The following is a 26,949-nucleotide window of genomic DNA, read 5'->3' as shown; positions in this document are numbered from 1 at the left end:
TTAAGACTGCTTATATATTTAAAAAGATACACGCAGTGTGAAGGGGCAGTCGCAACGTTTTGATTATTAGAACGCTAATATGTCCAAACAAATGTTAGTCCAGTTTCAGTTCGCTAATTTTCAATTAACGTTATGGAGTGGCACACGCCTGTAATTTCAGTCGATCGGAAAATGTGCTTGGCGGATCATTAAGAGATTGAGCCATTGCATCAGAGACCTACCTGCAAGGTAACAAAATGCCAGTAGCAGACAGTACAGCCAGTAGGTCTGCACTACGTCTGCAGCATTTCAGGGTTCTTCCGTTTTGCAACTTGTGGGATCTCTCCGAGAACTTCGGTGTTGTGACGCAATGCAAATCTACACGTGAGACTTGGGCCACAGATTCTCAACAACCATTGCCTGAGGCTAGGCAAAATTCTCTTGGAACAGGCATTAATAATTCACGAAGATAAGTGAGGGAAGACAATGTTTAATGATACATTACATTGGGCCTGTATGAACTTATTACGTGTCATTCTCAAAATGTGTTTGGAGCATTGCAACTTGTGGCCATGCACATCATTGCCAATTAGCATCTGAACCAGGCCTGGACTCTGCTTTTTGCATTTGAACCCAGAAAAGACAATGAATCAATCCTCGGTCGACTCACAAACACGTACCTGTGTCCAGAGCGGTACTGAGACGACACCCGATCGCTTCGAAATGTATTTTTTGGTCAGATCACGAAAAGTAAAATACGCATCATGTAGCCTCGTCTACCCAAGACAGGCGATACAATAAAGACGTCACGTGAGCAAACATGGCTATGCATTACTGCTTCTGATGGAGAGAAATCTGGTAGATACAAACTACCAAATTGTACATGTTCTGTCCTATTTAAGGCCCAAGACTGGAGGATATTTTCATAACTCTGTCAACTGCCTGATGATGCTGGTTGTAACTACCAGTGGAACGTCTGCCCCCAATTTGTAAAAACATGCTTGTGGATTGCTCTACAACACACCGATGTGCTGAAGTAGTAATTACCTGGCACGTTTTGTTCACGTGACTTCATATTAATTGGCTGTGTCGGGTGGAGGAGGGTGCACGACACGCATTTTACTTATGCGATCTGACCCAAGAATCCATTATGAACCGTAATGTTGGTTGCGAAAGCCTACGTGTCAAATGTGACAGCTGTGTTATTGACCTCAATAGCAGCCCACTGACACTACTTATCCGATGTCCACCCATGCCATATAGGAGTATCATAAGTATGCATAGAGCAATTTGATTCAGTTAACATAAAACTGATATATATATAGTTTCTCTTGCTGAGACGAATAGAAAACATGGATGTATGACCAGTTTTTATCACAAGTTAAAACATATTCTTCTAAGTGTCAAGAGTTGTTTTTTGTTGTTAATATATGGCCAGTAGTTTGGCAATATTTTAGGCAGTGTTATATGCTGTCGTGTGTTTCATTCAGCATTGTCACGATCATCATCGTGCATTTTTTGGGGGGTGTAAAATGAGTAGCGCCACTACACGATTGAGCAATTAACAGTGGCGGTGGTTGTTGTGTTGAGAAGATGCTGGACTCCAACTGTTCACCCCTATCAGTCATAACCCAGAATTGTTCGTTATTTATATATACATTTTAACTCTGCCTACACCTGTTATACTTAAAAGACTCTTTCCCTAAACTTCAAATCTAGATTACACAGCTATCTTAAATGTTCAAGTTTCCGTTTCTTCTCAGCTACAGAAAAAAAATACATTATTTTTACTTTGCCTTATGCAAAATCTATTATATAATTGCTGAAGCAGCACCTGTTTCATTTCACGATAAGTGTACATGTGTATGACGAGGGCGTGCACATGTTGTATCATGATATTGGGAGAAGCAGCGTGGTTGTTGGCAACGCTGCGTCGTGATTATGGATCCGGCATCGAGGGTTTGATTCCCTGTCATGGTATACCGCCCGTGGCAATTAGAATCTGAACCTGACCCAGGCCTCCTCGTGGTTGACTCAGCCTAAAATTAGTACTTAGTACAGCGAGGTCAACATCAGAGCACTAGGGAGACAAAGGAGGCCAGGTGTGGTACTGGTCTTACTGCCCCCCTTCACGTGCCGTGTTGACCTTAGTATGTGCTCGCTGTCAGCACTCGCCCCCACAGTCTATAAGGCTAAATGGGGTGGGGGGGGGGGTCTTCGATTGTATATAAAGGAAATGTTGTGCAAGTTCATGTAACATACTATGATTGTGTGTATATATATATACAATATCATATCCAGAACCTAATAAATTCATTTCAAAGAGCAATTACCCGCTGCGTTGGTGTGAGCTTTGTCGCGTTGAGCTGTAACAGCTGGCACTTCCATTGGCGTGCTTCATCCGTGGTGGAGAATGATGCAGTGGTGACGTTTAACAAATGTGCTGCGCTATGAACCAGGCCATGTATGTTGAACTTAGGTCGCACCATATGTAGCTAACCGTGCTAATCGGAAGTGCGGGGGAAGGACAACAAATTAAACACAAAAAACTGTTTTCAATAAATGAGTTTTCAATATTGATTTGAGAGTGCATAGCTTCAGTGGCTTCCGAATATCGGAAGGAATAGCGTTCCAAACGGCCACGTGGGGTTCATTCTTGGTCATAAATATAATGGGTGGGATTTGCTAAAAAAAATAAAATCGTGAAATTTTTAATTGGTTTCCGAAACAGATTCAAAGATGTTGACCTCTCGAATCAAATCTGAAGTCCATTAGCAGATTAGGTGGAACAATCTAATACAGGGTTATGAAATGGCTTTAGAGGTAGCTATAGGCCAACACAAATAAATCATACGCGGAATTGCATGGTCATGGCAATTAGTAAATTAGAGTCTAAGGGACTCAATGTAACATTTTCTTTTCATCAGATTAACTAAGGTATGTATTGGTGATGCTGTTGTATTACTCAATTTTAGGTTACAATCTCATAACCATTACCAGGTTCTGGCTTATAATGAATAATTATTATTGTACGTGGAGTTGAAGTAAATTATAGATAATGAAAACATGTATTACAAATGGGGAAATTATGAAGATGGAATATTTGGCTAATGGAAAATAGCGGCAGCATATTCATATGCAGTGGATTGTGACACAAAGCCAAACATCATAGCAGAGTGCTGTTATTTTCAGGAAATCGGTAATCAGAGGACAATCACTTTACAAATATTGTTTGCAGTTAAAAAACGCACTGAAAAGTTGGTCAATATCCCAGTGGGACCCTGCTGGATAAATAAAAACACTGGAGTAAAGATAAAAAATTACAAATGTGATTCTACCCTGAGATTGAAAATGTGTTATTGTACAACCAGATATATATATATATATGTTAGAATGCATCCTGAAATGTTATCAGTTAACTTTATACAAGTTATCGGTTCTTGGTATACATTTCCATTCAACTTTTATTATTAAACGTGTCATTTAGTTTTTAAAACTGAGCCAACAAAAATGCCATTTACTCCTATAATGAGCCAAGAATGTCTGTGTGTCCCATGCGTAACGTCACTCCACGTCGGCCAGCCCCCCTCATTAATACTCATGAACAGGTGACGTCCTCTACATGGACCCCCCCTCATTAATATTAATGAGCGGGTGACGTCACTCAACATCGAACAGCCCCCCACATTAATAGTCATGAAGAGGTGACGTCTTCCAAATGGACACCCCCCCCCCCCCATTAATAATAATCACTCCACATGGGGGGGGGGGAGTGGCGAAGCGCCTCCTCCCCCCTCCACAGCGTCAACTTCCAACCCTCACTACAAAGGCAGAACCCTCATGTCACGCGATCTCTGTAACGCTGTTGAGACACGGAAGTAAAAAGAACGTCATGATGAACAAGGGATTATAACCTTTAAATTAAATAAGTCTGTGTCACCGCGCCCTTACAAATTGCACACGAATTGATGCAATGAATATCACGTCGTGGTCTGCTTTTCGCTTGTTTCAAATTTACTGCAATACACCCGTCCTTGGACGGGCAAAAGGCAAGTTAATTATAATTAAATAATACAATTTTAGATATTCTCATAAATCATCTCAATGATTGTTAGGTTGTTATTTATTTTTCAATAATTCCGGTCCAAAAAAGTCAAAGCATCTCTCGACTCAAATGAATAATGGGGCAGCACTCATTTCCACAAGAGGCCTTAACTCAGCGGCTTAAATTCCCAATTCTTCCGACAGGTCCTCTTTTCTCTCCAAATGACAAAAAACATTCTTGACTTTCCACGATTGACCCTTGAGGACGATTAACATGAGTGCCACTTGAGGAATGAAAAGCAAAGTTCACCCAAAACATCAGAAGGTCATCAATTGATGACCTTCTAATCGTGAGTGACTTACTTTACACACAACGCTACGCATGCCATACAATCACAGTGAAAGCATTTCCCACTCCAAAGAGTGAGTGCCAACCCAGGGAACATGGAACGTGAGGCCAGCATTGGGCCAACGTTGGGCCAAGTGATTGAAATTCCACATTCTTACGGTGGACACATTTCCTTCAAGGCAATTAGATGACATTATTTTGAGAGAGAGAAAAAAAATGGGATTAAATACAATCACATCTCAAACCAGGGAGTAATCAGTAATCAGAGACGAATTACTTATGACGGTTTAGAGGTAACGGTATCATCATTGTGGGGACAATGATGCATCGGTGTGGGAAGAGGCTCCCGGGTGTGCTCAGGAGGCCGTGATGGATCGTATCATGGCTTCGCCGCGTGTTTAATCTCCTAATGGCTCAGTGCAGGCGATTTCTAATTAAAAATCGACGCAGACAGCCATCAAGGCCAGCACACACGGGAGGGCGGGAAGGCGAGTGATGGATAGAGTAATACTACTGATGGCCATGCATCTCTTGCACGCACTTGTGTATGTGTGTGCGTGTGTACCCATATGTGTAAGCATTGTCACTGGGGAGACAAAGGCGACCGGGCGTTGTGCTGGCCACCCACCCCCTCGTGTGCCGTTCCGTCCTTCATAGGTGCTCGCGAACAGCACTTGTCCCAACAGTCTGTTAAGGCTATACGGGGGAACTTTGTCTCTGTTGTGCACTGCGCTACGAAGCCGACGACCTATGTTTGAGTCCCGACCACAGCTGACATCACTGCCAATTACGTGAACCAGCACTGGGCCTCCACTAGATCGACTAAGCCTTAAAAAAGCTCCTGATGTGGTGTGCAAATATAACCAAAGGGGAGACAAAGGCAGCCAAGCGTAGTGGGGGCCATACCACCCCCTTCCTGCACAGTTCCGGCCTTAATAGATGCTCACTAACAACAGTCTAAACGGCTATTGCAGGGCTTTTTGTAATGTGTGTACACGTTTTTTGTGAGCGCATTAATGTGCGTTCATGTCTGTGTACGTGCGTGCTTTTCTGTGTACACATGAGTGCACGAGCTTTATAATTACAATCCATTCTTTTTTTATCAACTGTCCAAACAACAATACAACTTCTACAAAGCTGTACAAGGCATAAAGGGTACACAATGCAAAAAAATATTTACGTAAAAATAGCATGCGTATATTTGCGCGCGCGTGTGCAGTTGTGCGCGCATAGATAAATGTGTTTTCATCCCAAGAGGAACAAGAGACGTTCCTCATCTTTGGGGGGATTTTTTTCGGTTAAATATTTAAAAGCGATGTGCGCAGGGAATAGCGACGCAGTGGTCCGATCACTGCACCATTGACAATGGACCCACGATTAATTCCCAGCCACGGATGACATCGGACGTGGCCTTAGGGGTTGGATGATTGTGACGGGCTCCGAAAATGTATAAAGCTGAGGACCGCCGAATATGTGTAATAAAAGACTCGGACGCTTCTCTCTGTCCTGTGTCCTTTATTTGGGTTCGATCTCTTTTCCCTCACGGCACTCCCCTATACTCTCTGCTCTGCAGCCCCAGGCTGCCGACGCTCACGTAGCCCAACTCCCTCCTAGCAGACCCGCTGCTGTCTCGTCGTGCAGACCCCTGCTGCCCGACTCCTCCCTTGCAGACCCGCTGCTCTCTGCAGCCTCCTCGCTGCTCCTGCTGCCCGGGGGTCGGTCACCGTTGGCCGACGGTGCCGATCCTCGTGGCTCGGGTGTGTGGCGATCTTGCCACTCTCTCCTCACCCTTCGCCCTGCGTGGCCTCACACTTTCCCAGTCTCCGATCACTCCCGACTGCTTCCGGTTACCCCCCTTATAGATCCTTACCCTCTCCCCCACGTGACGTAACTCCTCCCCCCATGACGTCACTTCCGGGAGGTCGTTTACGCCCGCATTACATATGGATAAGTACAGAAAACCCGACATGTGTTATTGTTCGTGGTGTAGCCAATGAATCTATCCACCGGTTAAAATAGATGCTTGCGATGTGCTTGCAGATATTCACATTCTTGGTTATTTCGGTAAAGTCACGGAAAAGGGAAATAATACGATAAAAAATAAAACAATAAAATTCTCACGACGTTTCGATTGCAACACAAGCAATCATCATCATTTTTATTATTTCCCTTCTCCGTGACTTTAAATCGTGGTTACAGATGTTATGAGTTTTGGCACCCGTGTAAATTTTGTGTGCAATTCGTTCGTGTACACCACTATCATTAAAAGAAAAAATGAATTCTCGAAACGAATCGCGACCCCCCCCATCCCTCCCATCCCTCCCATCCCTCCCATCCCTCCCATCGTGATATAATTTATCGAAGAGGGAAGTAACATCACAACCACCGTACAGCACATGTCGAGTATCCACTGGTAACAAAGACAAAAACCCCCACGTATAGTCTGCACAGACTGCTGGGTAAAGTGCTGTTAGCGAGCGCCTATGAAGACCGACACGGCACACGAAGGGGTGGGTGGGCCAGCACCACGCCCGACCGCCTTTGTCTCCCCAGTGGCGATGTTTACACACCACTGCACCAGGTACTCAGTTGAGGCTGAGTCGACCTAGGGGAGGCCCAGGACCGGTTCAGATGATCGTCACCGGTATTGGCAGTAAACGGGAATAGAACCCGTGTTGCCAGGCTCAGTAGCGCAGCGTCGTAACCGCTACACTATCGCTCCCACACACACAGACACCTGCTAACACACACACCTGGTAACACACACACAACAACAACAACCGCCATTCGCCACTAAGTGGCGGTGACGTCACCACGACGCTTGTGCCAGGCTAAGTGCACCTTGAGGCCACGTGAAGTGTCGAACGCCCGCTGGCAGGAGGTCACGGGACAGACCCAGCAGGTACCACGGGTCGACTGACCGAGATGACCGAGATGACTGGCTGATGCACCACCTGTGCCCCCGACTGTGTCAACTTGCTGTGCTTTAGTCACCCGGCGCTCCGCTCGTTGTTGTGAGCGTCACTCCTCCGCCCTCCGTTGTTGTTGGAGGGCGACCGCCTCCAACTGCCCAGTAGCGTCCTTCACGAGCCTCCTCCACAGAGGCCGATCTTGACACCGCTGGTACCAGTCATCGGCAAGTCCACTCAGCTCCACGTCCTCCTGTACCACATCACTCCATCTCTTCTCTAGCCCGTGCCGCGCCCGTTTAGCCCCCTCGATCCGGCCGAACAAAAGCTGTTTAGGCATGCGGTGGCTGGGCATGCGGGCTACATGACCCAGCCAACGCAGCCTTGTCTGCCGGAGGAGCTCACCGATGGGACTTTGCCCAGATCTTTCAAAGATTTGTGAGCTCCTCACACAATCCAGCCTGGTTAAACCCAGGATGGATCGTAGACAGGCCAGCCTAAACTATGAACGAAACATAGCACACACACACATGGTAACACACACACCTGCACTTTTCGCTGCATTTATTCCCCTGTATTAGTAATGAGTTACGTGATTTTTTTTAAACCTGTTGAGTCTTGAGTCCGTGGTTCTTCACGTGCTCGCATTTGTGTTTTCTCTCGAGAACGGTGATTTCCTTCCAAGGAATTGACTAAAATCGCCATATAAGACCCTCCTGAAAATATGTTCGTGCTCGATCGGGGCATTCCTGGATAAATTACGCATTTTTGTTCAATTATAATTGTATTTATTATACGATTACATGAACATTTCTTGCGAATGCTCCTAATTAGGCATACGTTATCATTACTACAGTATGTTTTATTTCCATGACAAAACAAACCCACACCACGTTCTAGAAATGAGCACGCAATAATATAATTGTGCACGCTAATGGAACAATCTAAATATATCTATTATGCATAACACCATGCAGTTTAATACGCACAATACGTATCTAAATGTGCACGCTATACTAAGCTTTGGGCAGTGTAAATATGCTCAGGGGCACGGCAGCGCGATGAGTTTCATTTCAACACATTTCCTAAAAGGGGCCCAACGTTGAGTTGCGTTCGTTCCTTGATCCACGTGCTCCTCTGTCTGCCATCGTCATCCCAAGCATGCAGCCCTGCACTCAATTTTGTGCTTCTTTTCAGCGTTGTGTCCATGCTTCTGATCCACGTGTCAAAGTTGTTGAGTCAGCACTCATAATAAAGGTTGTTAGTTGGGTTAGATCGCGTTATCATAAATGTGTCGCAACCCTCCACCACCCGAAACTACCAATCAGTAAAAAAATGTGTCACGTTAACAAAACGCTAATAAGTTACTTCTTTAGCCCACCGGTGTGTTTGGGGCCGACCATAAATTACGTCACGTAGCTGGGGGGATCAAACATTTGTGACGATGTGTGACGAGGGGGGGGGGTTGAGAAATGTGACGTCGCATCAAAATGCGCAACTTTAAATAAATATAGACAACACGTTCTACTTAATTAAATAGACTTTTTTGTTATAAAAAAAATAATTATCCTACAACATCAGAGGGCAGCGCCACATTAAATACGCACTACAATGACAACAGTTTAAAGCGATGTGAAGCATGTTTTAATTGGGGGGGGGTGGGGGGCAGAGCTTTGTGACGTCCTATTTGAGGGGGGTCTGACTTTTTGTGACGCCGTGTGACGAGGGGGGGGGTAAAAAATCGTTCAAAATCTCGTGACGTCATTTATGGGCGGCCCCTTTGAAGAGTGAATCCACAACATTTAGAATTTTAGTACGGCGTTCCGCTGGTAATTCCATCCAGCATCTTCCGGTTGCGACACATTTATAATAACGCGATCTAACCAAACACACCTTTATCATACCTATTATAATCACCCAGGAATGTCCTTCACGATCGTGACGTCACTCCACATCGACCAGCCCCCCTCATTAATATTCATGAGCAGGTGACGTCCTCCAAATGGACACCCCCCCTCCCCCCATTAATAATAATTAGCAACTGACGTCACTCCACTTACAACCCTCACTACGAAGGCAGAACCCTCACGTCACGCGATCTCCGTCACGCTGTTGAGACACGGAAGTAAAAAGGACGTCATGATGAACAAGGGATTATCACCTTTAAATGAAATAAGTCTGTGTCACCGCGCCCTTACAAATTGCACACGAATGGATGCAATGACGATCACATCGCGGTCTGCTTTTCGCTTGCAAGTTTCAGATTTACTGCAATACACCCGTCCTTGGACGGGCAAAAGTCTAGTTGTGAATAATACTGGTCGCGAAGGCCGACGTGTTAAACGAAGTCAACGAAGGCTTAAACAGGACACATCGCTAGAAGGAATGGCGGGCAACGAATGCGACTGGTGACAGAATAGCAGCCCAAGGAGAGTATGTATGTCAAGGCCGTAATTCATATTCTCAGGTTTTTTCGGTAAAGTCACGTAGGTAAAACATTAAAAGTAATGAAAGTAAAATAAAACAAAACAAAAATAAAATTCACGACGTTTCGGAGGCAACACAAGTCTCCGTCATCAGGTGGGACCGTCACAGCCAGATTAGCTGCATCAAGTGAAGCAATGATTCAAGATGTAATCCCTTATAAGCAAGTTGAAGGGGGGGAGGAGAGGGGGGGGTTCATCAGAATGTGGTAGCCAATGAATGGAAACGTATCGGGAGGGAGGGGGGTGGGAGGGGGAGGGAGCCAACAAAAAATTTGGCGACGGCTTGGACGCGGCTGCTGCGCACGCCAACACAATGGACAGAGAGGGGGGAGGGGAGGTCTGATACACATGATAGAACAAAGGAACGAAAATGCCCATGTTTATACCAATGCAGGCTGAAAAATGAAGAGAGTACTGTTAAAAATAACTGGGGATGTTAACACTCGGTGAAGTAAATTAAAATAGTGCCTGTCAGATAAGATGGTCCAAAAAGTGTAATTAAGTCTTTTTTTTTTATCCTGGAGTCTACAAATTGAGTTGCATTTGTGGTGATTGCTACATTGGAGAAACAAAACGTCATGTTGCTGATCGTGTCCGCGAGCACAAGTCAGATCTGAAACACGGCAGAACTGATTCTTCGGCCGTTGCCGATCATTGCTACAACTCGGCGGGCTCTCATGAAATTGTCTTTTCCGAGACCAAGGTTCTCTGCAAGCCTCCTGGCTACCATCAAAGGTTTGTACACGAAGCCATACAAATATACAAACACAGACATAATTTCAACCGTGATGATGGGTACAAACTCAGTAATCACTGGAAAGATGTTATTAACCACGCAAAAAAGACTTAATTACACTTTTTGGACCATCTTATCTGACAGGCACTATTTTAATTTACTTCACCGAGTGTTAACATCCCCAGTTATTTTTAACAGTACTCTCTTCATTTTTCAGCCTGCATTGGTATAAACATGGGCATTTTCGTTCCTTTGTTATATCATGTGTATCAGACCTCCCCTCCCCCCTCTCTGTCCATTGTGTTGGCGTGCGCAGCAGCCGCGTCCAAGCCGTCGCCAAATTTTTTGTTGGCTCCCTCCCCCTCCCACCCCCCCTCCCTCCCCCCTCCCTCCCGATACGTTTCCATTCATTGGCTACCACATTCTGATGAACTCCCCCCCCCCCCTCTCCTCCCCCCCTTCAACTTGCTTATAAGGGATTACATCTTGAATCATTGCTTCACTTGATGCAGCTAATCTGGCTGTGACGGTCCCACCTGATGACGGAGACTTGTGTTGCCTCCGAAACGTCGTGAATTTTATTTTTGTTTTGTTTTATTTTACTTTCATTACTTTTAATGTTTTACCTACGTGACTTTACCGAAAAAACCTGAGAATATGAATCATTGCAGTCACGAAAGCTTCAAATCTAGAATTAAGGCCGTAATTATAATATATATTGGGGGGGACATATCCACCCCCCAATATTCAAATATGCTCAATATAATTGCTATGCTATGTAAATAAAAAAAAACTATTTGATAAACCTTGGCCACAATATCTAGACTTGTCTTCATATAAATCAATGCATAGATTTCTGTTTATATGATTGTAGTTATGGTTGTTCTTTATTAATCCCTAATCTCTGCCATTACATACAATGAAACAAGAAATGTTTAAAAAAGTAAAAACAGAGCAATGTAATACAATACACTATTAGACATTATTGTAAAAAATAAATAAAAAGTCCATCCTATGTGATAGTGAATTTTTTAATATTTTAGGCAGGAAATTAGTTTTCAAATTTAGATATTTTTCTGGGTTGGGAGCCCCAGACACCCTGGAAGATTTGGTCCCCCCCCAATGTTAACTTCATGTCTACGGCCTTGATGTATGTACTGCATATATGTTGAACATATTTCGCAGCGTACGTAGCCAACCGTGCTAATCGGAGAGGGAACGGCAAGCCACGATACAGACTGTTCCCGAGAGCACATTACCACCGTGGAGATGTGGCAATGCCAGCCTAAGTGCGGGAATGAGTTCAATTGTTGGCATGGCGGGACTGTGGATACATTCATACTGGTGGTCATGTCAACTGGCAAACAGTTCGCGCATTTGTTTGGCTAAATATTCGATCACAATATTTTTTTATTTACGTTTCTGATGGTCTCGTCATATAGTACAGAACTCGATGTGCACCTAGACCGTACAATGCATTGAATGGGTCAGATTAAATTACAGGATTAAGGCCCCGTTGCTCCTAATTACATCATGCACAAACGACACGCGTGGACTAATGGGCGTGCAGTGGCCCCGTTCTCGGCAGACGAGGAGGAGGGATCACGGGGGATTATTAACCGTTACTCCCACACACTCCAATCGGTTGAAGTTTTGCTCCGTGCAGATCTCTTCCAGGCTATGCAAAGGTAAATGTTATTCGACAAGTCTCAAAATGTGGGCGATGTTCGCCTGCATCTGTGGCATTCTTGTGACGAGGTCGCGTCCATCCTCTCAAGGTTCTAAACAATTCGTGCAACGCGAGCGATGTAGTTACGCGATGAAGGAAGGCACTTGTGAAAATGTCGCACAACTTGTTTCGCTATGGATCCTTGTTTTTGCTCCAAGTCGCGTGGCAAATCCATCCAATTATCCGCAAATTTTTAACCTCGTGGATAAGCCCGTGCATAATACGATCCGCGACATTGATCCCCCACGTCACCACGGATAAGTTAAGTTATCCTGTACATGAACCAATCATAACGCTTACAAATGTCCCTGGCGGTTGAACGTTATATATGACTAGCTAGGGTGACTATCTTACCGATACCAATAAAATATTTTTATTTGAAGCTTTCGTGACTGCAGGAATCAATACTCTTTGGTTCTTTCGGTAAAGTCACGTAGGTAGACAAATAAAATAAATCACGACGTTTCGGGCGCAACACAAGCGTCCGTCATCAGGTGCTTGTGTTGCGCCCGAAACGTCGTGATTTGTTTTATTTGATACCTACGTAACTTTACTGAAAGAACCAAAGAGTATAAATAAAAGATTAACACCGTTACGTCCTGCTTTACTGCGCAGGAGCTCACCCTGCACAGCGCCTGCATGCAGCGATGTTTCACTGTCAGGGTGCCTCCAGCTGCCTACTACTGGCAGGACCTGAAAACTGCAGTCGTGCAGTTTTCAAGCGTTCGGGCAGTCCTCGACTTACGATCGGGTTCCGTTCCTGAGACGCGTTCGTCAGTCGAACGGTTCGTTAGTTGGAAAACAAGAATACATTGTATTTCAATACCCATACGGTCAGTGTTATGAAATGTGTTTCAGTTTCAACAAAAAAAGGGAAGCATTGTTAAACGTATGAATACAAATAAATATTGTACATTTGCATGTAACACTGTACAACATATTGCATCGTGATTAAAACTTAACATAAATTCACATAAATAGAAAAAACACACAAACGACCCGCACCTTATGGCCTTAACAGAATGTTGGGACAAGTGCTGTTAGTGAGCAGCGGAACGGCACACGAGGGGGTGGATGGCCAGTACCACCCCCGGCCGCCTTTGTCTCCCAAGCGGCGATGTAATTTTAGGCTGAGTCGACCTAGGGGAGGCCCAGGATCGGTTAAAATAATTGTCACTGGTGTTGGCTGTGAGCGGGAATCGAACTCGGTCGCCGGGGTTTGCAGCACAGAGCGCTAACCACGACACTACCGCTTCAACAACAACAGTCGCCACTCGCGGTGACGTCACCACGGCGCTTGTGCCAAGCCATGTGCAGTCTGAAGCCACGTGAAGTGTCGAAGGCTCAGGAGGTCATGGAACAAACCCAGGTGCCAAAAGTTGACTGACGGAGATGACTGGCAGAACCACCAGCTGTGCCCCCTACTGTGCCAACTTGCTGTATTTTATTCGCCCGGCGCTCCGTTCGTTGTTGTGAGCATCGCTCCTCTTCCCTCCATTGTTGTTGGAGGGCGACTGCCCAGTAGCGTCCTTCACAACCCACCTCCATAGAGGCTGATCTTGACACCGCTGGTACCAATCATCGGCAAGTCCACTCAGCTCACGTTCACACACACATACATGTGCACGTGTAGAGGCTTTGAATTAAATGTTGTTTTCTCTATCATTTATCCCAGTTATTTTCGTGGGGGGTATCGATACATGAATCACCTCGTTTATTTGGTTCCATGGTAGTGGGTTCTGGGTAAAATATGATTACACTGGAAAAAATCTGTTTCTGTTTCACCGCAATAAAATAAAACGTTGGTCCATCATACATTTGACAGTAGATGAACGTCAATTTAGTCATTCATCCCTGCAGAGGTCAATGAATGAGAACAACGATGTGGGAAATCCACGGTGGTGGGCGCAATGGAGAGACTTATTCCTACCATAGGAATGTCAAATTTCCACCACCGGTAGAGTGCTGCTCACATAGATGAGCAGGGAGCCCGTTTTGACTTTGGCTTTCGTAAATTAAAATATTAAAATGGATCACCCCTCGAGATGTATTCAGTATGTCATTGGCAAGGGAGTCAAGAGTGGATGGTGCCATCTCCCGAAATGTATTATTTAGCAGTTTATCGTCTTGGTTATTTCGGTAAAGTCACGTAGAAGGGAAAAAAACACAAATAAAACATAATAAAATAGCCTTGTTCTTCACCTGAGGACGGCTGCTTGCATTGTGGCCGAAACGTCGTGAGAATTGTATTTTATTATGTTTTATTTTTATTATTTTATTATTTCCCTTCTACGTGAATGACGCTGTCTATCCGACAGCCCTGTTCTTCACCTGAGGACGGCGGCTTGCGTTGCAGCCGAAACGTCGTGAGAATTGTAGTTTATTATGTTTTATTTTTATTATTTTATTATTTCCCTTCTACGTGACTTTACCGAAAGAACCAAGAAGATGAATCCCTGCAGTCACGAAAGCTTTAAATCGAAATTTTGCAGTTTATATTAACAATTGTGGTTTTAACACTTTATATCTGATAGGCTCAGCATATTGCCTGTCCTGCCTCTTCGTTTTTTTCCTAATCCATCCCCCTGTTGTTATTCACAAGATTAGATTTCACAATATCATGGAAATATCCCAAAGATGCAATCACCCCTACACGCAGGCTCCAGCGCACACACACACACTATTACGAGCCATCACGTGGACGAACATAACACGCAGGTAACACCATAACACAAACACGAATATATTTCTGCCTGTTTCTACATGCTAACAAAACGTGCGAGGGATAGACCTGTATATAGATGCGCATTCAGTAGCATGAAGTTATATAAACACACCAGCAAGTACGGAAATTCTACATATGCTGTAAGCCTATTGGCTCAGTAAGGACTATCTTAATAGCATCATTACTGGTGTTTCATCTCAAGGGATTAGAGCAACGCAATGAGGGAGGGTATGTTCCGTTCGCGACACGAGTGTTGCAATTCTGTACACCTAGACAATGAATATACGTGGGCGCGTGCGATTGTCAGCGTTATTTAAATTTCCCTCTGAAGTCAGACACGTGGGTTTGTTTCTGACCGTGCCACGCCAATACTGGTAATTTGATTTTATGAACGTGAACTGCGCCTCTTCTACGTAGACTCAGCCTAAAATCGTTTCCTGATATGAAAATGGAACAGTAGGATAGAGGAGACAAAGGTGGGCACAGACCTCACGCTAGCTTCACCACCCTATCATGGGCAATGTCTGCCTTAGTAGGAGTTCACTAACATCACTTTCTTTAGCAGTTTATATGTTAAATGGGGGGTCTTTATCCTAAGATGTTGTACTTACTGTGTATATCACATGGTCAAATCATCTCCCGAGGCGAGAAAGAAGTTGGGTCGTGATCAGCACCACTGATGGCCCGGGGCCAGTGGTGAAAATGTCACATTTTATATGGCAGGAACCAATTATATAATGCAATACTTTATGGTATGAGTAGGTGGCTGGCTATCCGGAGTGTGGGATGGATTCTCATGGCACGCATGCTCAGTGTTGGGCACGTTGGCCACCTATAATTGACCCCCGTGTTTGTATGCATGTACGTTGAACTTCTTTAGCACCGCACATGCTAAGCGGAGGCGCGTGTAAAGGACAACAAACTAATTCCCAGCGGAGGGTATTAATGATCGATGTGTGATGTTGCTTGTGTCCATGTGCCCGCTGCAGGAATACAATAACCCGGAATACAATAACGCGGTGCTGCAGTGGTGGGAGACACCATGCCCGTGCTCGAGAAGCCATCGAAGGAGGCCAGAAGGAGAGACAGCCAGGTAAAGGGCGAGGAGGTTGGGCAGCAGAGGAGCGAGTAGGTGGCATTTCCTGTACGCGCAGGAGGTTTACTAACAAGCATGGTCATGGCCAAACTAAATCAGTGCTCAGGTTTGCCATGAGCTTGGTATACATTAATATTTGGATATTCAAGGACCGTATACTGTAAATGTTTTAATATTTGTGTATAGTATACCGCTGCACTATTAATTCACGATGAAGTTGAAAATGTACTTTGATTTATGTAAGAACAAATAAGACATTTGACCTACAGAAATTACGGCACAAATCTTAAAGTTCCAAGCTTGAATCCAGGAAGCTGCGATTATACTCTTTAAGTGCACTGACATGATATTAAGTGGAGTCTAGTTTATTTTTATTTTATGCAGGTGAGAAGTCGACAGATCAGATAGTCTAACTTGCAAGAGTGACCTGGGTCAACAAAATTATTAAAACAATAAACTAATATAAAGTACAGCAATGACGAACACGGATAATCAGAGCGATAATTATGGCATTACAGGAGACGTTGGAAATACAGTGCAAAGAAAAATCAATATTAAAGAAAATACATTTCTTGTAATGTCAATTGGCTTGGATTTAATGCGCTTTGCTGTACATGTAGATGTGTATAATTTAATTAAATGATCTCATCATGCACTGTGAATTGTTATATCTGTACATAGTTATGAGCGTGTCAATGGCATGTCTGTGGGGCTTCTGGTTTCCTTCCACATTTCAAACACACCTAAAGGGATTGGCCAGATATCTCAGTGTGAGTATGCTCCTTAAAATATTCTGGAGACTAAGTGAGCCTTTCCTGGATGAACATAGTATATTATTGACTTACAGCTTTCGTAATTGCAGGAATTCATATTCTTTGGGGTCTTTCGGTAAAGTCACGTAGATAGGTTCAAATAAAATGACAAAAAACTACGATGTTTCAATCGCAACACAAGTATACGTTCCTGATGACGACCGCTTGTGTTGCGATCAAAACGTCGTAGATTTTTGTTATTTTGTTATTTTCTTTGAACCTATCTACGTGACTTTACCGAAAGACGCAAAGAATATAGTAAATGATTGTCATAATAATTGCAATTTTAAATGTTTTTGTGACCCATCAGAGCAGGACACGGAATTCTCATTGGAAGAGATGGAGCCTCGGAGTAATGTAATCACGGTGTTAGAATAACAATGACATTGATTGAATTAAATGCGGATGGATTGATATGCAATGGAGGGGCAGGTGGGTAATTTGGAGGGGACTAAACAATGACATGTCACAATAATCCCACGTGACAGGTGAGGATCGTTCAAGACACTAGACTCCAGGTGAAGATGTTGGGCCATAAGAATTAGACCACGAGCTCTCCGATTCATCCTCTACCATCTACATAACCCCCCTGATGAACACAATTTGAATGTATCGGTGTCTTAATGAAGCTGTACCTAAAGGAACTGCACAAAATATGTGGACATGCACACCAAGGGGAAACTGCCAAAAAGGGATAAAATGTAAATGCATTGAGAAACATAAGACATCTCATGGGTAGGATAAAGTCGTATGCAGAGAAGAGTTATGTCTCGATCCTGGACCTCAACAGGTGCACGGAGTAGGCAGCACGGATTGCTGGAGGGAGGGGCATGCATAAGGCCAGTGGCATAGTGGAGATGTTATGGGCCCTGTCGTAGCATATACAATGTGGCCTCCTGTACGTAGCTTGGCACGTGGGCGCTTCCAGCACATGGGCCCTGAGACAGATACACCGTTGAACTCTTGATAGTCATCACCATCATCACGACCCATGGGCAGATATCCCATCGGTGTCCACTGCACACATCGTCGTGGGTTTCCACTTTCCTCTGTCTCTGTACCAAGACGCTCAAGGAGTGCTACGTCTTTCTGGCACGAACATCTTACGTCATCGTCAAGTCATTCGCTGTTAGGTCTGCTAACGCGCCTCTCCACCCCCCACCCACCCACCCACGCCAGGCCATCCCACTGCTGCCCGTGCCACCTCTGGCCGACACCCTGCGGCGCTACCTGGACTGCATGCGGCACCTTGTGGCCCCCGAGCAGTTCCGGCGCACGCAGGTGCTGGTGGAGCGCTTTGCGGCGCCGGGGGGACACGGGGAGCGTCTGCAAAGGGCCCTCGTAGAGCGACGCACGCAGCACACGAACTGGGTGGGTGTCCACTCGTACACACAGGCACCCATGCACGCACGCGCGCGCGCACGTGCGCCTCTCACCGCTGAGAATTTGTGACCTCGATGACGAAGCTGTTCCGATCTCTCCGATGTTGTGCGTTGCAGCAGCGTAACTAGCGTGGGGGGCAGGGGGTGCCTTGCCCCCCCCCATCCCCCACCCCTGGTGGCCAAAGCTACGAGCTGGGGGCCCCCTTGACAAGCACCATGAGATATTTTTCAACAAACGTGAAAAAAAAAGTATTTAAAACGCGGTTTACATTTATTTGTAGGAACATGCTTTCATTTACGTTCCACTTTTTATTTTAATTCAATTAGGTTATATTTTGCGTTGATATTTAGCCTAGGTGCGACCGTGTGAGACAAATCAAATATTGGGGCCCCACCTGACCGATTGACGCCTCCCCCTGAGCTGATAATGGAGCTACGACGCCACTGGTGCTTTGCTATAACACTTGTCAACTGTCCTCCCGGTTAATTTTACAAGATTAATCTGTCCAGCTTAGTCTCTGTCTACCTCTGTTTCTTTGTCCTTCCACTTTACGACACACCAGCAGCTTCTCCAAGTTTCTCTCATCACACCTGTAAGCTATGTGGCCAACATAATTTTTAGTTTCCGTGTATTCGTATGAATCTCTCGCAGTTTGACTTTCTCGGTTTTTCTTTCTTGCCATCCACTTGATATGTGATAATTATCTTCTCCAGCACCACGGTTCCAAACATTTCCGCTATCATGCCACATCCATCACCAAGGTTTCACATGCATGCATTGCAATCTTGAAAACACACGTGCGCTACTGCAGCATAACAAAAGGAGGCTTAACTTAACCCTCCCCACGGCCAATCCTGGCTCCTCCCCCCCCCCCTCTTAACCTGTATATTGTCTCGTGTCTCTTAGAGTTTTCCCCACTTTATACAGTAATTTTGCTGTGACGGTGCCACCTGAAGACGGAAGCTTGTGTTGCCTCCGAAACGTCGTGATTTCATTTATTTTTATTTCATTTTTTACCTACGTGACTTTACCGATAAACCAAAGAGTATGGACCCTTGCAGTCACGAAAACTTCGAATCTAGAAGAATCTGGCCAGGTGGTGGCTGTGGATAGCACAATTCGATCACAGTTGGAATGTTCCGAGTTCACATCTTGGCTCAGGGTTGACCTGGTCTATCGTCATTCGGGAGTCCATACAATGAATACAACTTTTGTGGGAAGTTAACAGTGGTTATTGTATTACGACTATTACTGTTTTTTTTATTTGACCAGGTAATGCCCACTGAGCTGTATAGCTCTTTTTCAGAAGCGACCTGGCCACAAATGATAGCTCCACGAAGTGGTTAATGTAGAAATTGACAGCAACCAAATACTCTAAACGCATGTTTCTAAATGTCCGGAAACCAGAGGACCGGGAGAAAGAAGCAATGCGACCACGGGGAGAACATGTAAACTCTAAATATACAGGTGTCAGGGTCGGGATCGAACCCACGACCTTCTGTATACCAGATGAGGTAGTTAACATCTCCGGGAGCAAGAGCAGAGCCTCACCATTCTGGCGAATTGCCCGATGATGCTGGATGCAATTACCAGCGAAACGTCGTACTCAAAAATTGTAAATGTTATGGTTTCACTCTTCAACACACCGGTGGGCTAAAGTAGTGAACTATTTGTCTTTTGTCAACGTGACACTTTTTGCTGGTTGGCCGTGTCGGGTGGTGGAGGGTTATGACACGTTTATAAATAACGCGATCTAAACCCAAAAACGTTTATTATGAGTTAACATCTCGCCACCGTGGGGCAGCTGGACAACTGCCCTTCATCTGAAAATCAACGGTGCAACATTCGTGAAAATATTTCTCGTGGCATTATGTAAATGCAATGTCAAGCAGCCACTGCTTCAGTCAATACACGGGATGACATGCCAGGCAAGCATTGCATGGAGTATTGCTGTAAATGAAATTTAAAGGAAGATCGCAATGTATCGACCAACTCGTCTTCATCTGGAAATATGAAGGTTTCCAGAGAGTATCGTGTCATATTAAATATACTGGAAAGGATGTGTGGAGTTGTAGGGTGGTAGGTATCAAATTTGACAGAGTTGATATCAGTTTAACTCACGTGCCAGGTGTTTGAAGTAATACAAAGTGGTTATACTAAGTGTATGATATTCTGGTTAACATGGGTTATCTGGAACAATCTTGAAATAAGGTGCATTTGGATAACCAAAATAGTTCAAATTCAGTTTTAAAATGGGAAATAATGAATTGCAACACTTCCATGATTGTCTCTAGTTGTCACATGGGTTAACGAATCTCACAATATTTCAACTTGTAACGCGCAAATATTCGTTCACTCCTCAAAGAGAGACGACTCAGAGGCGTGAGGATCACAGACAATCAGGAAAGCAGCGAGGCAGTGAGTTGGCACCAAATTCCCCTCCCCCCCCTCCAAGTTCTGCGGTCCTATACATCTCCTCGACGCCCACGCAAAGAGATTGTTTTAATTTCCGTGATCTACCAACCCTCGCCTCCACAGTGCTGGGTTACAGGCGTGCGCCACCACCGCCCGGCTAAATATTTACAATTTATATTCACCAAGATAAATACTTGCTGTGCGTGATTTATTCATGTACCGCTCGTTTACCCTTTTCCATGAAATGCATTGATGTTTTTCTCAGCTCATGTGGGTGATTTAAATAAAAGTACTTGTACAATTTTAGTAACTCATTAATTATCTATTGATTAAAACCGAGCTTTGATCAATTACACACAATTTGGTTTCTCATTGAAACTAAGGAATGTACACAAAGTATCTCACAATTTGAATATTTTTCGCAAATATAGCCACTTATTTATTGTCCCTCATGTTCTTTTAAAAGGCCATTCAATTGTGATTCTACAGATGATAACTAATGAAAGCAGCCTGCGTCATTAGCTTTGTTTTGCCATATCCATAATTCGCTCTCTTTGACTCTCATAACATAATTAGTCAGCAGAACTGCGCTTGTTAGCATGCCCATTAAATTGCAATTAACTCGGTGTTAATCACATTGATTGTGTGTCAATCCCCATAAACAGGGCAAGCAGGTCACGTGTGTGTGTACACAGTAATTAATTGCTACTTCAGCAGTCACGCACAGATTGATTAAGTGAAAGTAATAAAAAAATTCCCAAAATCAACACTCAGAGATTTGTTATTCATCCTGAGTTCACGTGTTGGTGGAGACACGTAGCGAGCGTGTGTTCCAGCTGGGTGGTCCAGCACCCACACCTGTTTTTACAAAATATTTGTTGACAATTTTATATCTGGGTACCTATTTAAAGCCTTCAGTGAGTATCCGGTGTCGTGTGTAAGTATCACCACTGGGGAGACAAAGGCGGTCGGCCGTGGTGCTGGCCACCCACCCCCTCGTGTACCGTACTCGCTAACATCACTTGCCCCAAAAGTCTGTCTAAGGCTGTAACGGGATATTTGTCTTCATGCGCGCGTGCAGGTGTATGAGTGGTGGCTCAACGACATGTATCTTGACAATCGAGTACCATTGCCCGTCAACTCTAACCCGGGAATGGTTCTGCCAAGGCAGCTTTTCCGAGACCAGGCTGACCAACTACGGTGTGGAACTGCACACAGACTGCATTTCAATCACAGATATACGCATGTATACACAGGCAAGCACACCCCCAGTATAAACACACAAACAATGCATACCGAGTTAATTATTTTCCACGTGGCCTTACATTTAGAAATATAAACAACATTGAGTGAACTATATTTATGCCGAATATAATTATCTATTTATTCCTTTACTGGTGGTACAGTGGTTTGCACACTGATGTACCTTTATCCTCAGCAGTGAATTGACCAAGGCCTGTAAACAGTACGATCGTTCGAGTTCACATCTGCATGTAATTGGGAGCAAACACATGCACACTTATGTAAATCTACAAACCGAGTTTTACTTCAATGCAAAACACAGATACATGCATAATGTATCCAGATTGAGGAATTCAGTACCAAGGACAGCTCCTCTGCATGATGTCGGTGATATGGCTTTGGCTTTGCGGAAAACTCCACTGTTACCTCATACACCATGATGCATGCATGACTCCTACTTTAAGCAATACATGTTGGGTTTATATACCATCTTAATACAGCTACGTAGCAGGAATCCCTATAGAATAGGGGATGTGTGCATCAAGGGGATGGAAATATAGATGCTATATGTTTATTACTATTCCGAAACTACTGACATTTACACTGCTGATTGATCAGGAAGGTTGCAGTAATTAAATAAACACATTAATTCATGTGAAATTTTACGTAAGCAACAGTAGTTCACACTTGTATTAATTTTTGTTTTAAATCAATGTCTTACATTTAATTAAATGTTGTTTTTATATATTTTAAAACATGTTTATGTTAATTCTAGATTTGAAGCTTTCGTGACTGCAAGGATTCATCCTCTTAGGTTTTTTCGATAAAGTTACGTAGGTAAAAAATTAAATAAAAAATTACTAATTACTAAAGTAATAATATTTTATTTATATTATTTTACTTTTATTAATTTTTTATTTTATTTTTTGCCTACGTGACTTTACCGAAAAAACCTAAGAGTATGTATATGTTAACCATTGCTTTAATAAGTAATAGTCAATGATTAACGTAACGATTAATTACTATCATGCACCACGATAACAGTAACAGTACAATGTGATTGTAAATATGACAACGATACACTACAAACAAAACAATAAAGCCGATGGAAAATAAAACGTCTTGGGGATGAGAGGGTGATGGTGAGAGGTGATGATAGAGAGAGAGAAGAAAGTAGCGAGTTGAACTGAGCTGCGCAAAGCAGCGACTGTTTTCACAGGGGGAAGGGCGAGTGAAAGAATTCAGAGTGGGAGTGGTCACACAGAAGTCACGCGAATTGCGGGAGGCTTGAGTCTGATGTAGATTTATTAGATGGCCCTTCGTTATTTAAACATTCATACCAACTGGTACAGAGGTACAATGCAGTAATTGGAGGAGTTCCCTTGACGATGGCGTGGATCGCCCCCATGTGTGTGTTGTCCAGATTTGCTGCTCGGCTCATCTCAGGGATTCTGGACTACAAGGTGGTGATTGATGCGTGAGTTCTTTTCGACCTCCAAGCTGGATTCAAATGGTCTTGTTTTACATTGCTCGTCATCGGAGCAGCAGAGCACCCAGTAATGAGATCAAGTTGAAATCCTGACCAGAGTTGAATCATCACCATTGTTATCATCATCTTGATCAATAAGATCCACCCAGTGACACTCCATCACTTAGTGTAGGCAAGTGGTTGTCGAAATTACGAAATGTGGGTTTTTTAATCTGGAATGTGGAATTTCGACAATTGGCTCAAGACCGCTCATGAAGACGAATCAGAGTATCGCCTATACACACAAACGCAGACTCACAATCCCACAGCTCATATACACAGAGACATACTCTCATACCCATACATCCACTGTCCTGCCCATACTCGCATTCATACTCCCATGCACAGTCAACTCCAATATCCGTAGACACCGCACACTCCCGTAAATATGCTCACACACACCCTAATGCAGGACGTAGATTAAAAATGCTATACCAATATAAATATCTCTCAAATAACCATATATACTATTGGTGCAAGTGTCGTTTGCGGGAACATATAAAGGCCAGCACGAAACACATTGGGGCTGGTGTGGCCAGAATCACGCCCAACCACCGTTGTTTGCCCATTTTTTATGTTCACACACCTTACCAGCTACTCATTCAAGGCTAATGCCGACGTCGTCTGGCCACGAGAGGGATATCCTCTGAAGCCATCTCAAAGATCGCAGACCTCCACGCTGGCATTGAGCTACTGAACACATATCCGTGTGCAAGAACACCAGAGTTGAAAAGCTGGGTCATTAGATAGGGGACCCAGGATGCGTTCGAACCCTATCTGTGGCCAGAAATCGAACGTGGGTTGCTAAGGTAAGAGCGCTGTGCATTGAAAAAACAACAACAACGACCACCGCTTCCTATTCGCGCACACACACGCACACGCAGGCGTGCGCTGCCGCAGGACTTTGCGCGGGGCCAGCTCTCAGGCCACCCGCTGTGCATGGAGCAGTACTACCGCCTCTTCTCGTCGTACCGCTTAGCCGGGCACCCGCGCGACACCCTGGTCGCGCCACGCAGCACCGTCATGCCGGAGCCAGAGCACATCATCGTGGCCTGCAACAACCACGTGATGACCCCACGCAGCCAGCGGACACGCACGCGCTCACTGCTAACTCCGTGTGCAGAGCGCGCACGTGGACGCGCACGTGAACGCGCACTTGTGTAGGGTGCACAACATTATCCTTGTCCGCAGAGCCGGATTAAGCTAGTGCAGGGCCTGTGGCAGAGTTATAAAGGGGCCTTGCATAACAAAAAGCACGCAAATATTAAAATACATTTTTACTTGCATAGTAAACTAATTGTATTTTTTCATTTGCTATACAGCCAGATAATACGACAAATCGCTAACCTTAAACATCCAGTCGTTCATAAAAGTTGAAGGAAGTATAGAACTATAGTAATAGAGCAAGTGCAGAATCACTGAAACGGAATTGATAGCTTGAAAGCATTTAGCGCGGGGCCCTTGAAAATGCGGAGCCCGTAGCATCTGTAGCTACTTTTGCTACTAGGATAATCCGGCACTGCTTGTCCACGCATCATTGTATCTGCTTCTCTCTCTGGGTCTCCGCGTCTCTCTTGTTATGTCCGTGTCTTTGTCCATGCGCTCTATTACACACACACACACAAAGTGCTTGCCACAAATGAACCACAATACCTTGCTGCTGATCTCGTCAAAGAGCATAAACCATCACGCGAACCCCGGTCATGCTCGCAGCAGCAGCGGATTTTGGCTGACCACCGAACAAAGTCGGTCACCACATCGCCCGTTTCCAGATGCGTTTCTGCGGCCGTCTGGAACGCTCTTCCTTTCGATATTAGGAAGCCATTGAGCTATGCACTTGTACGTCTACATTGAAAACTTATTTCTTTAGAAGTGCTTTATTGTGATAAGTTTGTTGTCCTTCCCTCGCAACTCCGATGAGCACGGTTGGCTACATACGGTGCGAAAGAAGTTCAACATACATATACGCCTCTGTGTTTCCCCCATGTTTATCTCTCTGTCAGTATTTCTCTATGTACTTATATTTGTCTGCATTGCTGCATCTAGCCTGGCACAAGCGCCCCCGACGTCACTGACAATGAGTGGCGAACGGCGGTTCTGATTGCTGCATCTGTGTTTGTGTATCTGCGTCAACCTCTGTCTTGCCCTGCGCCTCCATCTGCATGTGTCTCTCTGTCTAACCCCATTGTCTCCCTTTCGCCCCACTCTGTATCGTTGCCCCAGTTTGGTGTTGAGACAGCTCTGTCCTTCTATTGTCAGTGGGAGAGTTTAGCATTCAAAATGGATATATGTTTTGCATATCAAAGCAACAACTGCAATTTGGCAGTTCACATATATATGTAGCGAACACAATTGCCATCCAGCTCAAACTCTGGCTCCTGGCTCGAGTGTAGTCATGACATCATTATACTGGCAGGAACCCACTGGTTCCACCAGCCCACAGGGGATTATTGTGTCCGTCCGTCGTGCAGGGAGGGGCTGGGTGGGGAGGGAGGGGCTGGATGGGGAGGGGAGGATGAGGAGGGGCTGGGTGGGGAGGGTGGGGCTGGGTGAGGAGGGGAGGGTGGGGAGTGGCTGGGTGGGGAGGGTGGGGAGGGGCTGGGTGGGGAGGGTGGGGAGGTGCTGGGTAGGGAGGGTGGGGCTGGGTGGGCGGTGGGAGGGGTGGGGCTGGGTGGGGAGGGGCTGGTCACCCCGTGGTGCCCTTATAAAACTCAACGTTTAACCTCCTCACGCCGGCTTGTGCCCGCCCTCACAGTCGGGCATATTTGCGGAATACACCACGCCGCTGTTGACCCTGGCCATTGACCGAGCAACCCAACGTTCCTACCAGCTCCCTCTGCAGGAATGTGTTGGGGTTAATATTCCATTCTTATGCGCTGGGCTCCGCAGACTAACATGGAGAGCCCGCGCAACCCACGCACCGTGATGTCAGCAAGTTCACGCGGCTCACATCGTTATGAACGGAGATCGCTCACGAGCACCGACGCATCGAGTCACTCGGCATTGCTACAGTGGCTGTGGATGATGATTGTGGAAGTTGCGTGGTTGCTTCACCGTGTAGTTGACTTTGCGGGAAGAGCAGATGACTCAGCTCATGCTTGTGTCAGGGGGAAGAGCACGCTTCCTGTGAGGAGCTGCGCCTATGACGATTATCTGAACCGGTCCTGGGCAGCCCCTAGGTCGACTCAGCCTCAATTAAGTACCTGGTGCGGTGTGTACAAACATCGCCACTGTGGAGACAAAGGCGGTCGGGCGTGGTGCCTGTCACCCACCCCATCGCTAACAGCTTTTGCCCCAACAGTCTATTGAGGCTATACTCTCTTCCCACGTTCCCACGTTCCACTCGGACTCTCTCGTGTAGCGTCGACCAGTTGCACTTCATTTGACGTCTCTGCAGGGAACGATAGCATCGGCCTGCATCCAAACTTTTTACCCAATAAATTAATAATTTCGCAATGAAGAAGCTTAGCATTTGGAGGTAAACTTGTCTCAGTGTTACCAGTTGTTTTCCATTTG

At 45.0% G+C, this 26,949-nt stretch overlaps 1 protein-coding gene across 1 annotated transcript in view; it reads left to right on the top strand.

The window, feature by feature from the left end:
* Positions 1 to 15,999: 15,999 nt before the first annotated feature.
* CHAT (choline O-acetyltransferase) overlaps positions 16,000 to 26,949 on the top strand; it is a 35,064-nt gene continuing 24,114 nt past the window's right edge. The window contains exons 1-5 of the mRNA XM_078603674.1: positions 16,000 to 16,050; positions 18,045 to 18,236; positions 21,745 to 21,863; positions 23,329 to 23,382; positions 24,318 to 24,498. Of these exons, the coding sequence (XP_078459800.1) occupies positions 16,000 to 16,050; positions 18,045 to 18,236; positions 21,745 to 21,863; positions 23,329 to 23,382; positions 24,318 to 24,498 (597 nt within the window). The remainder of the gene's footprint in view (positions 16,051 to 18,044; positions 18,237 to 21,744; positions 21,864 to 23,328; positions 23,383 to 24,317; positions 24,499 to 26,949) is intronic.

This window comes from Lampetra planeri, chromosome 20 (genome assembly GCF_965212315.1).
Source record: "Lampetra planeri chromosome 20, kcLamPlan1.2.h2, whole genome shotgun sequence".
In the NCBI taxonomy this organism is placed as follows: domain Eukaryota; kingdom Metazoa; phylum Chordata; class Hyperoartia; order Petromyzontiformes; family Petromyzontidae; genus Lampetra; species Lampetra planeri.
Note: the sequence above shows the minus strand (reverse complement) of the source record. Positions and strands in the feature narration are given on the sequence as shown.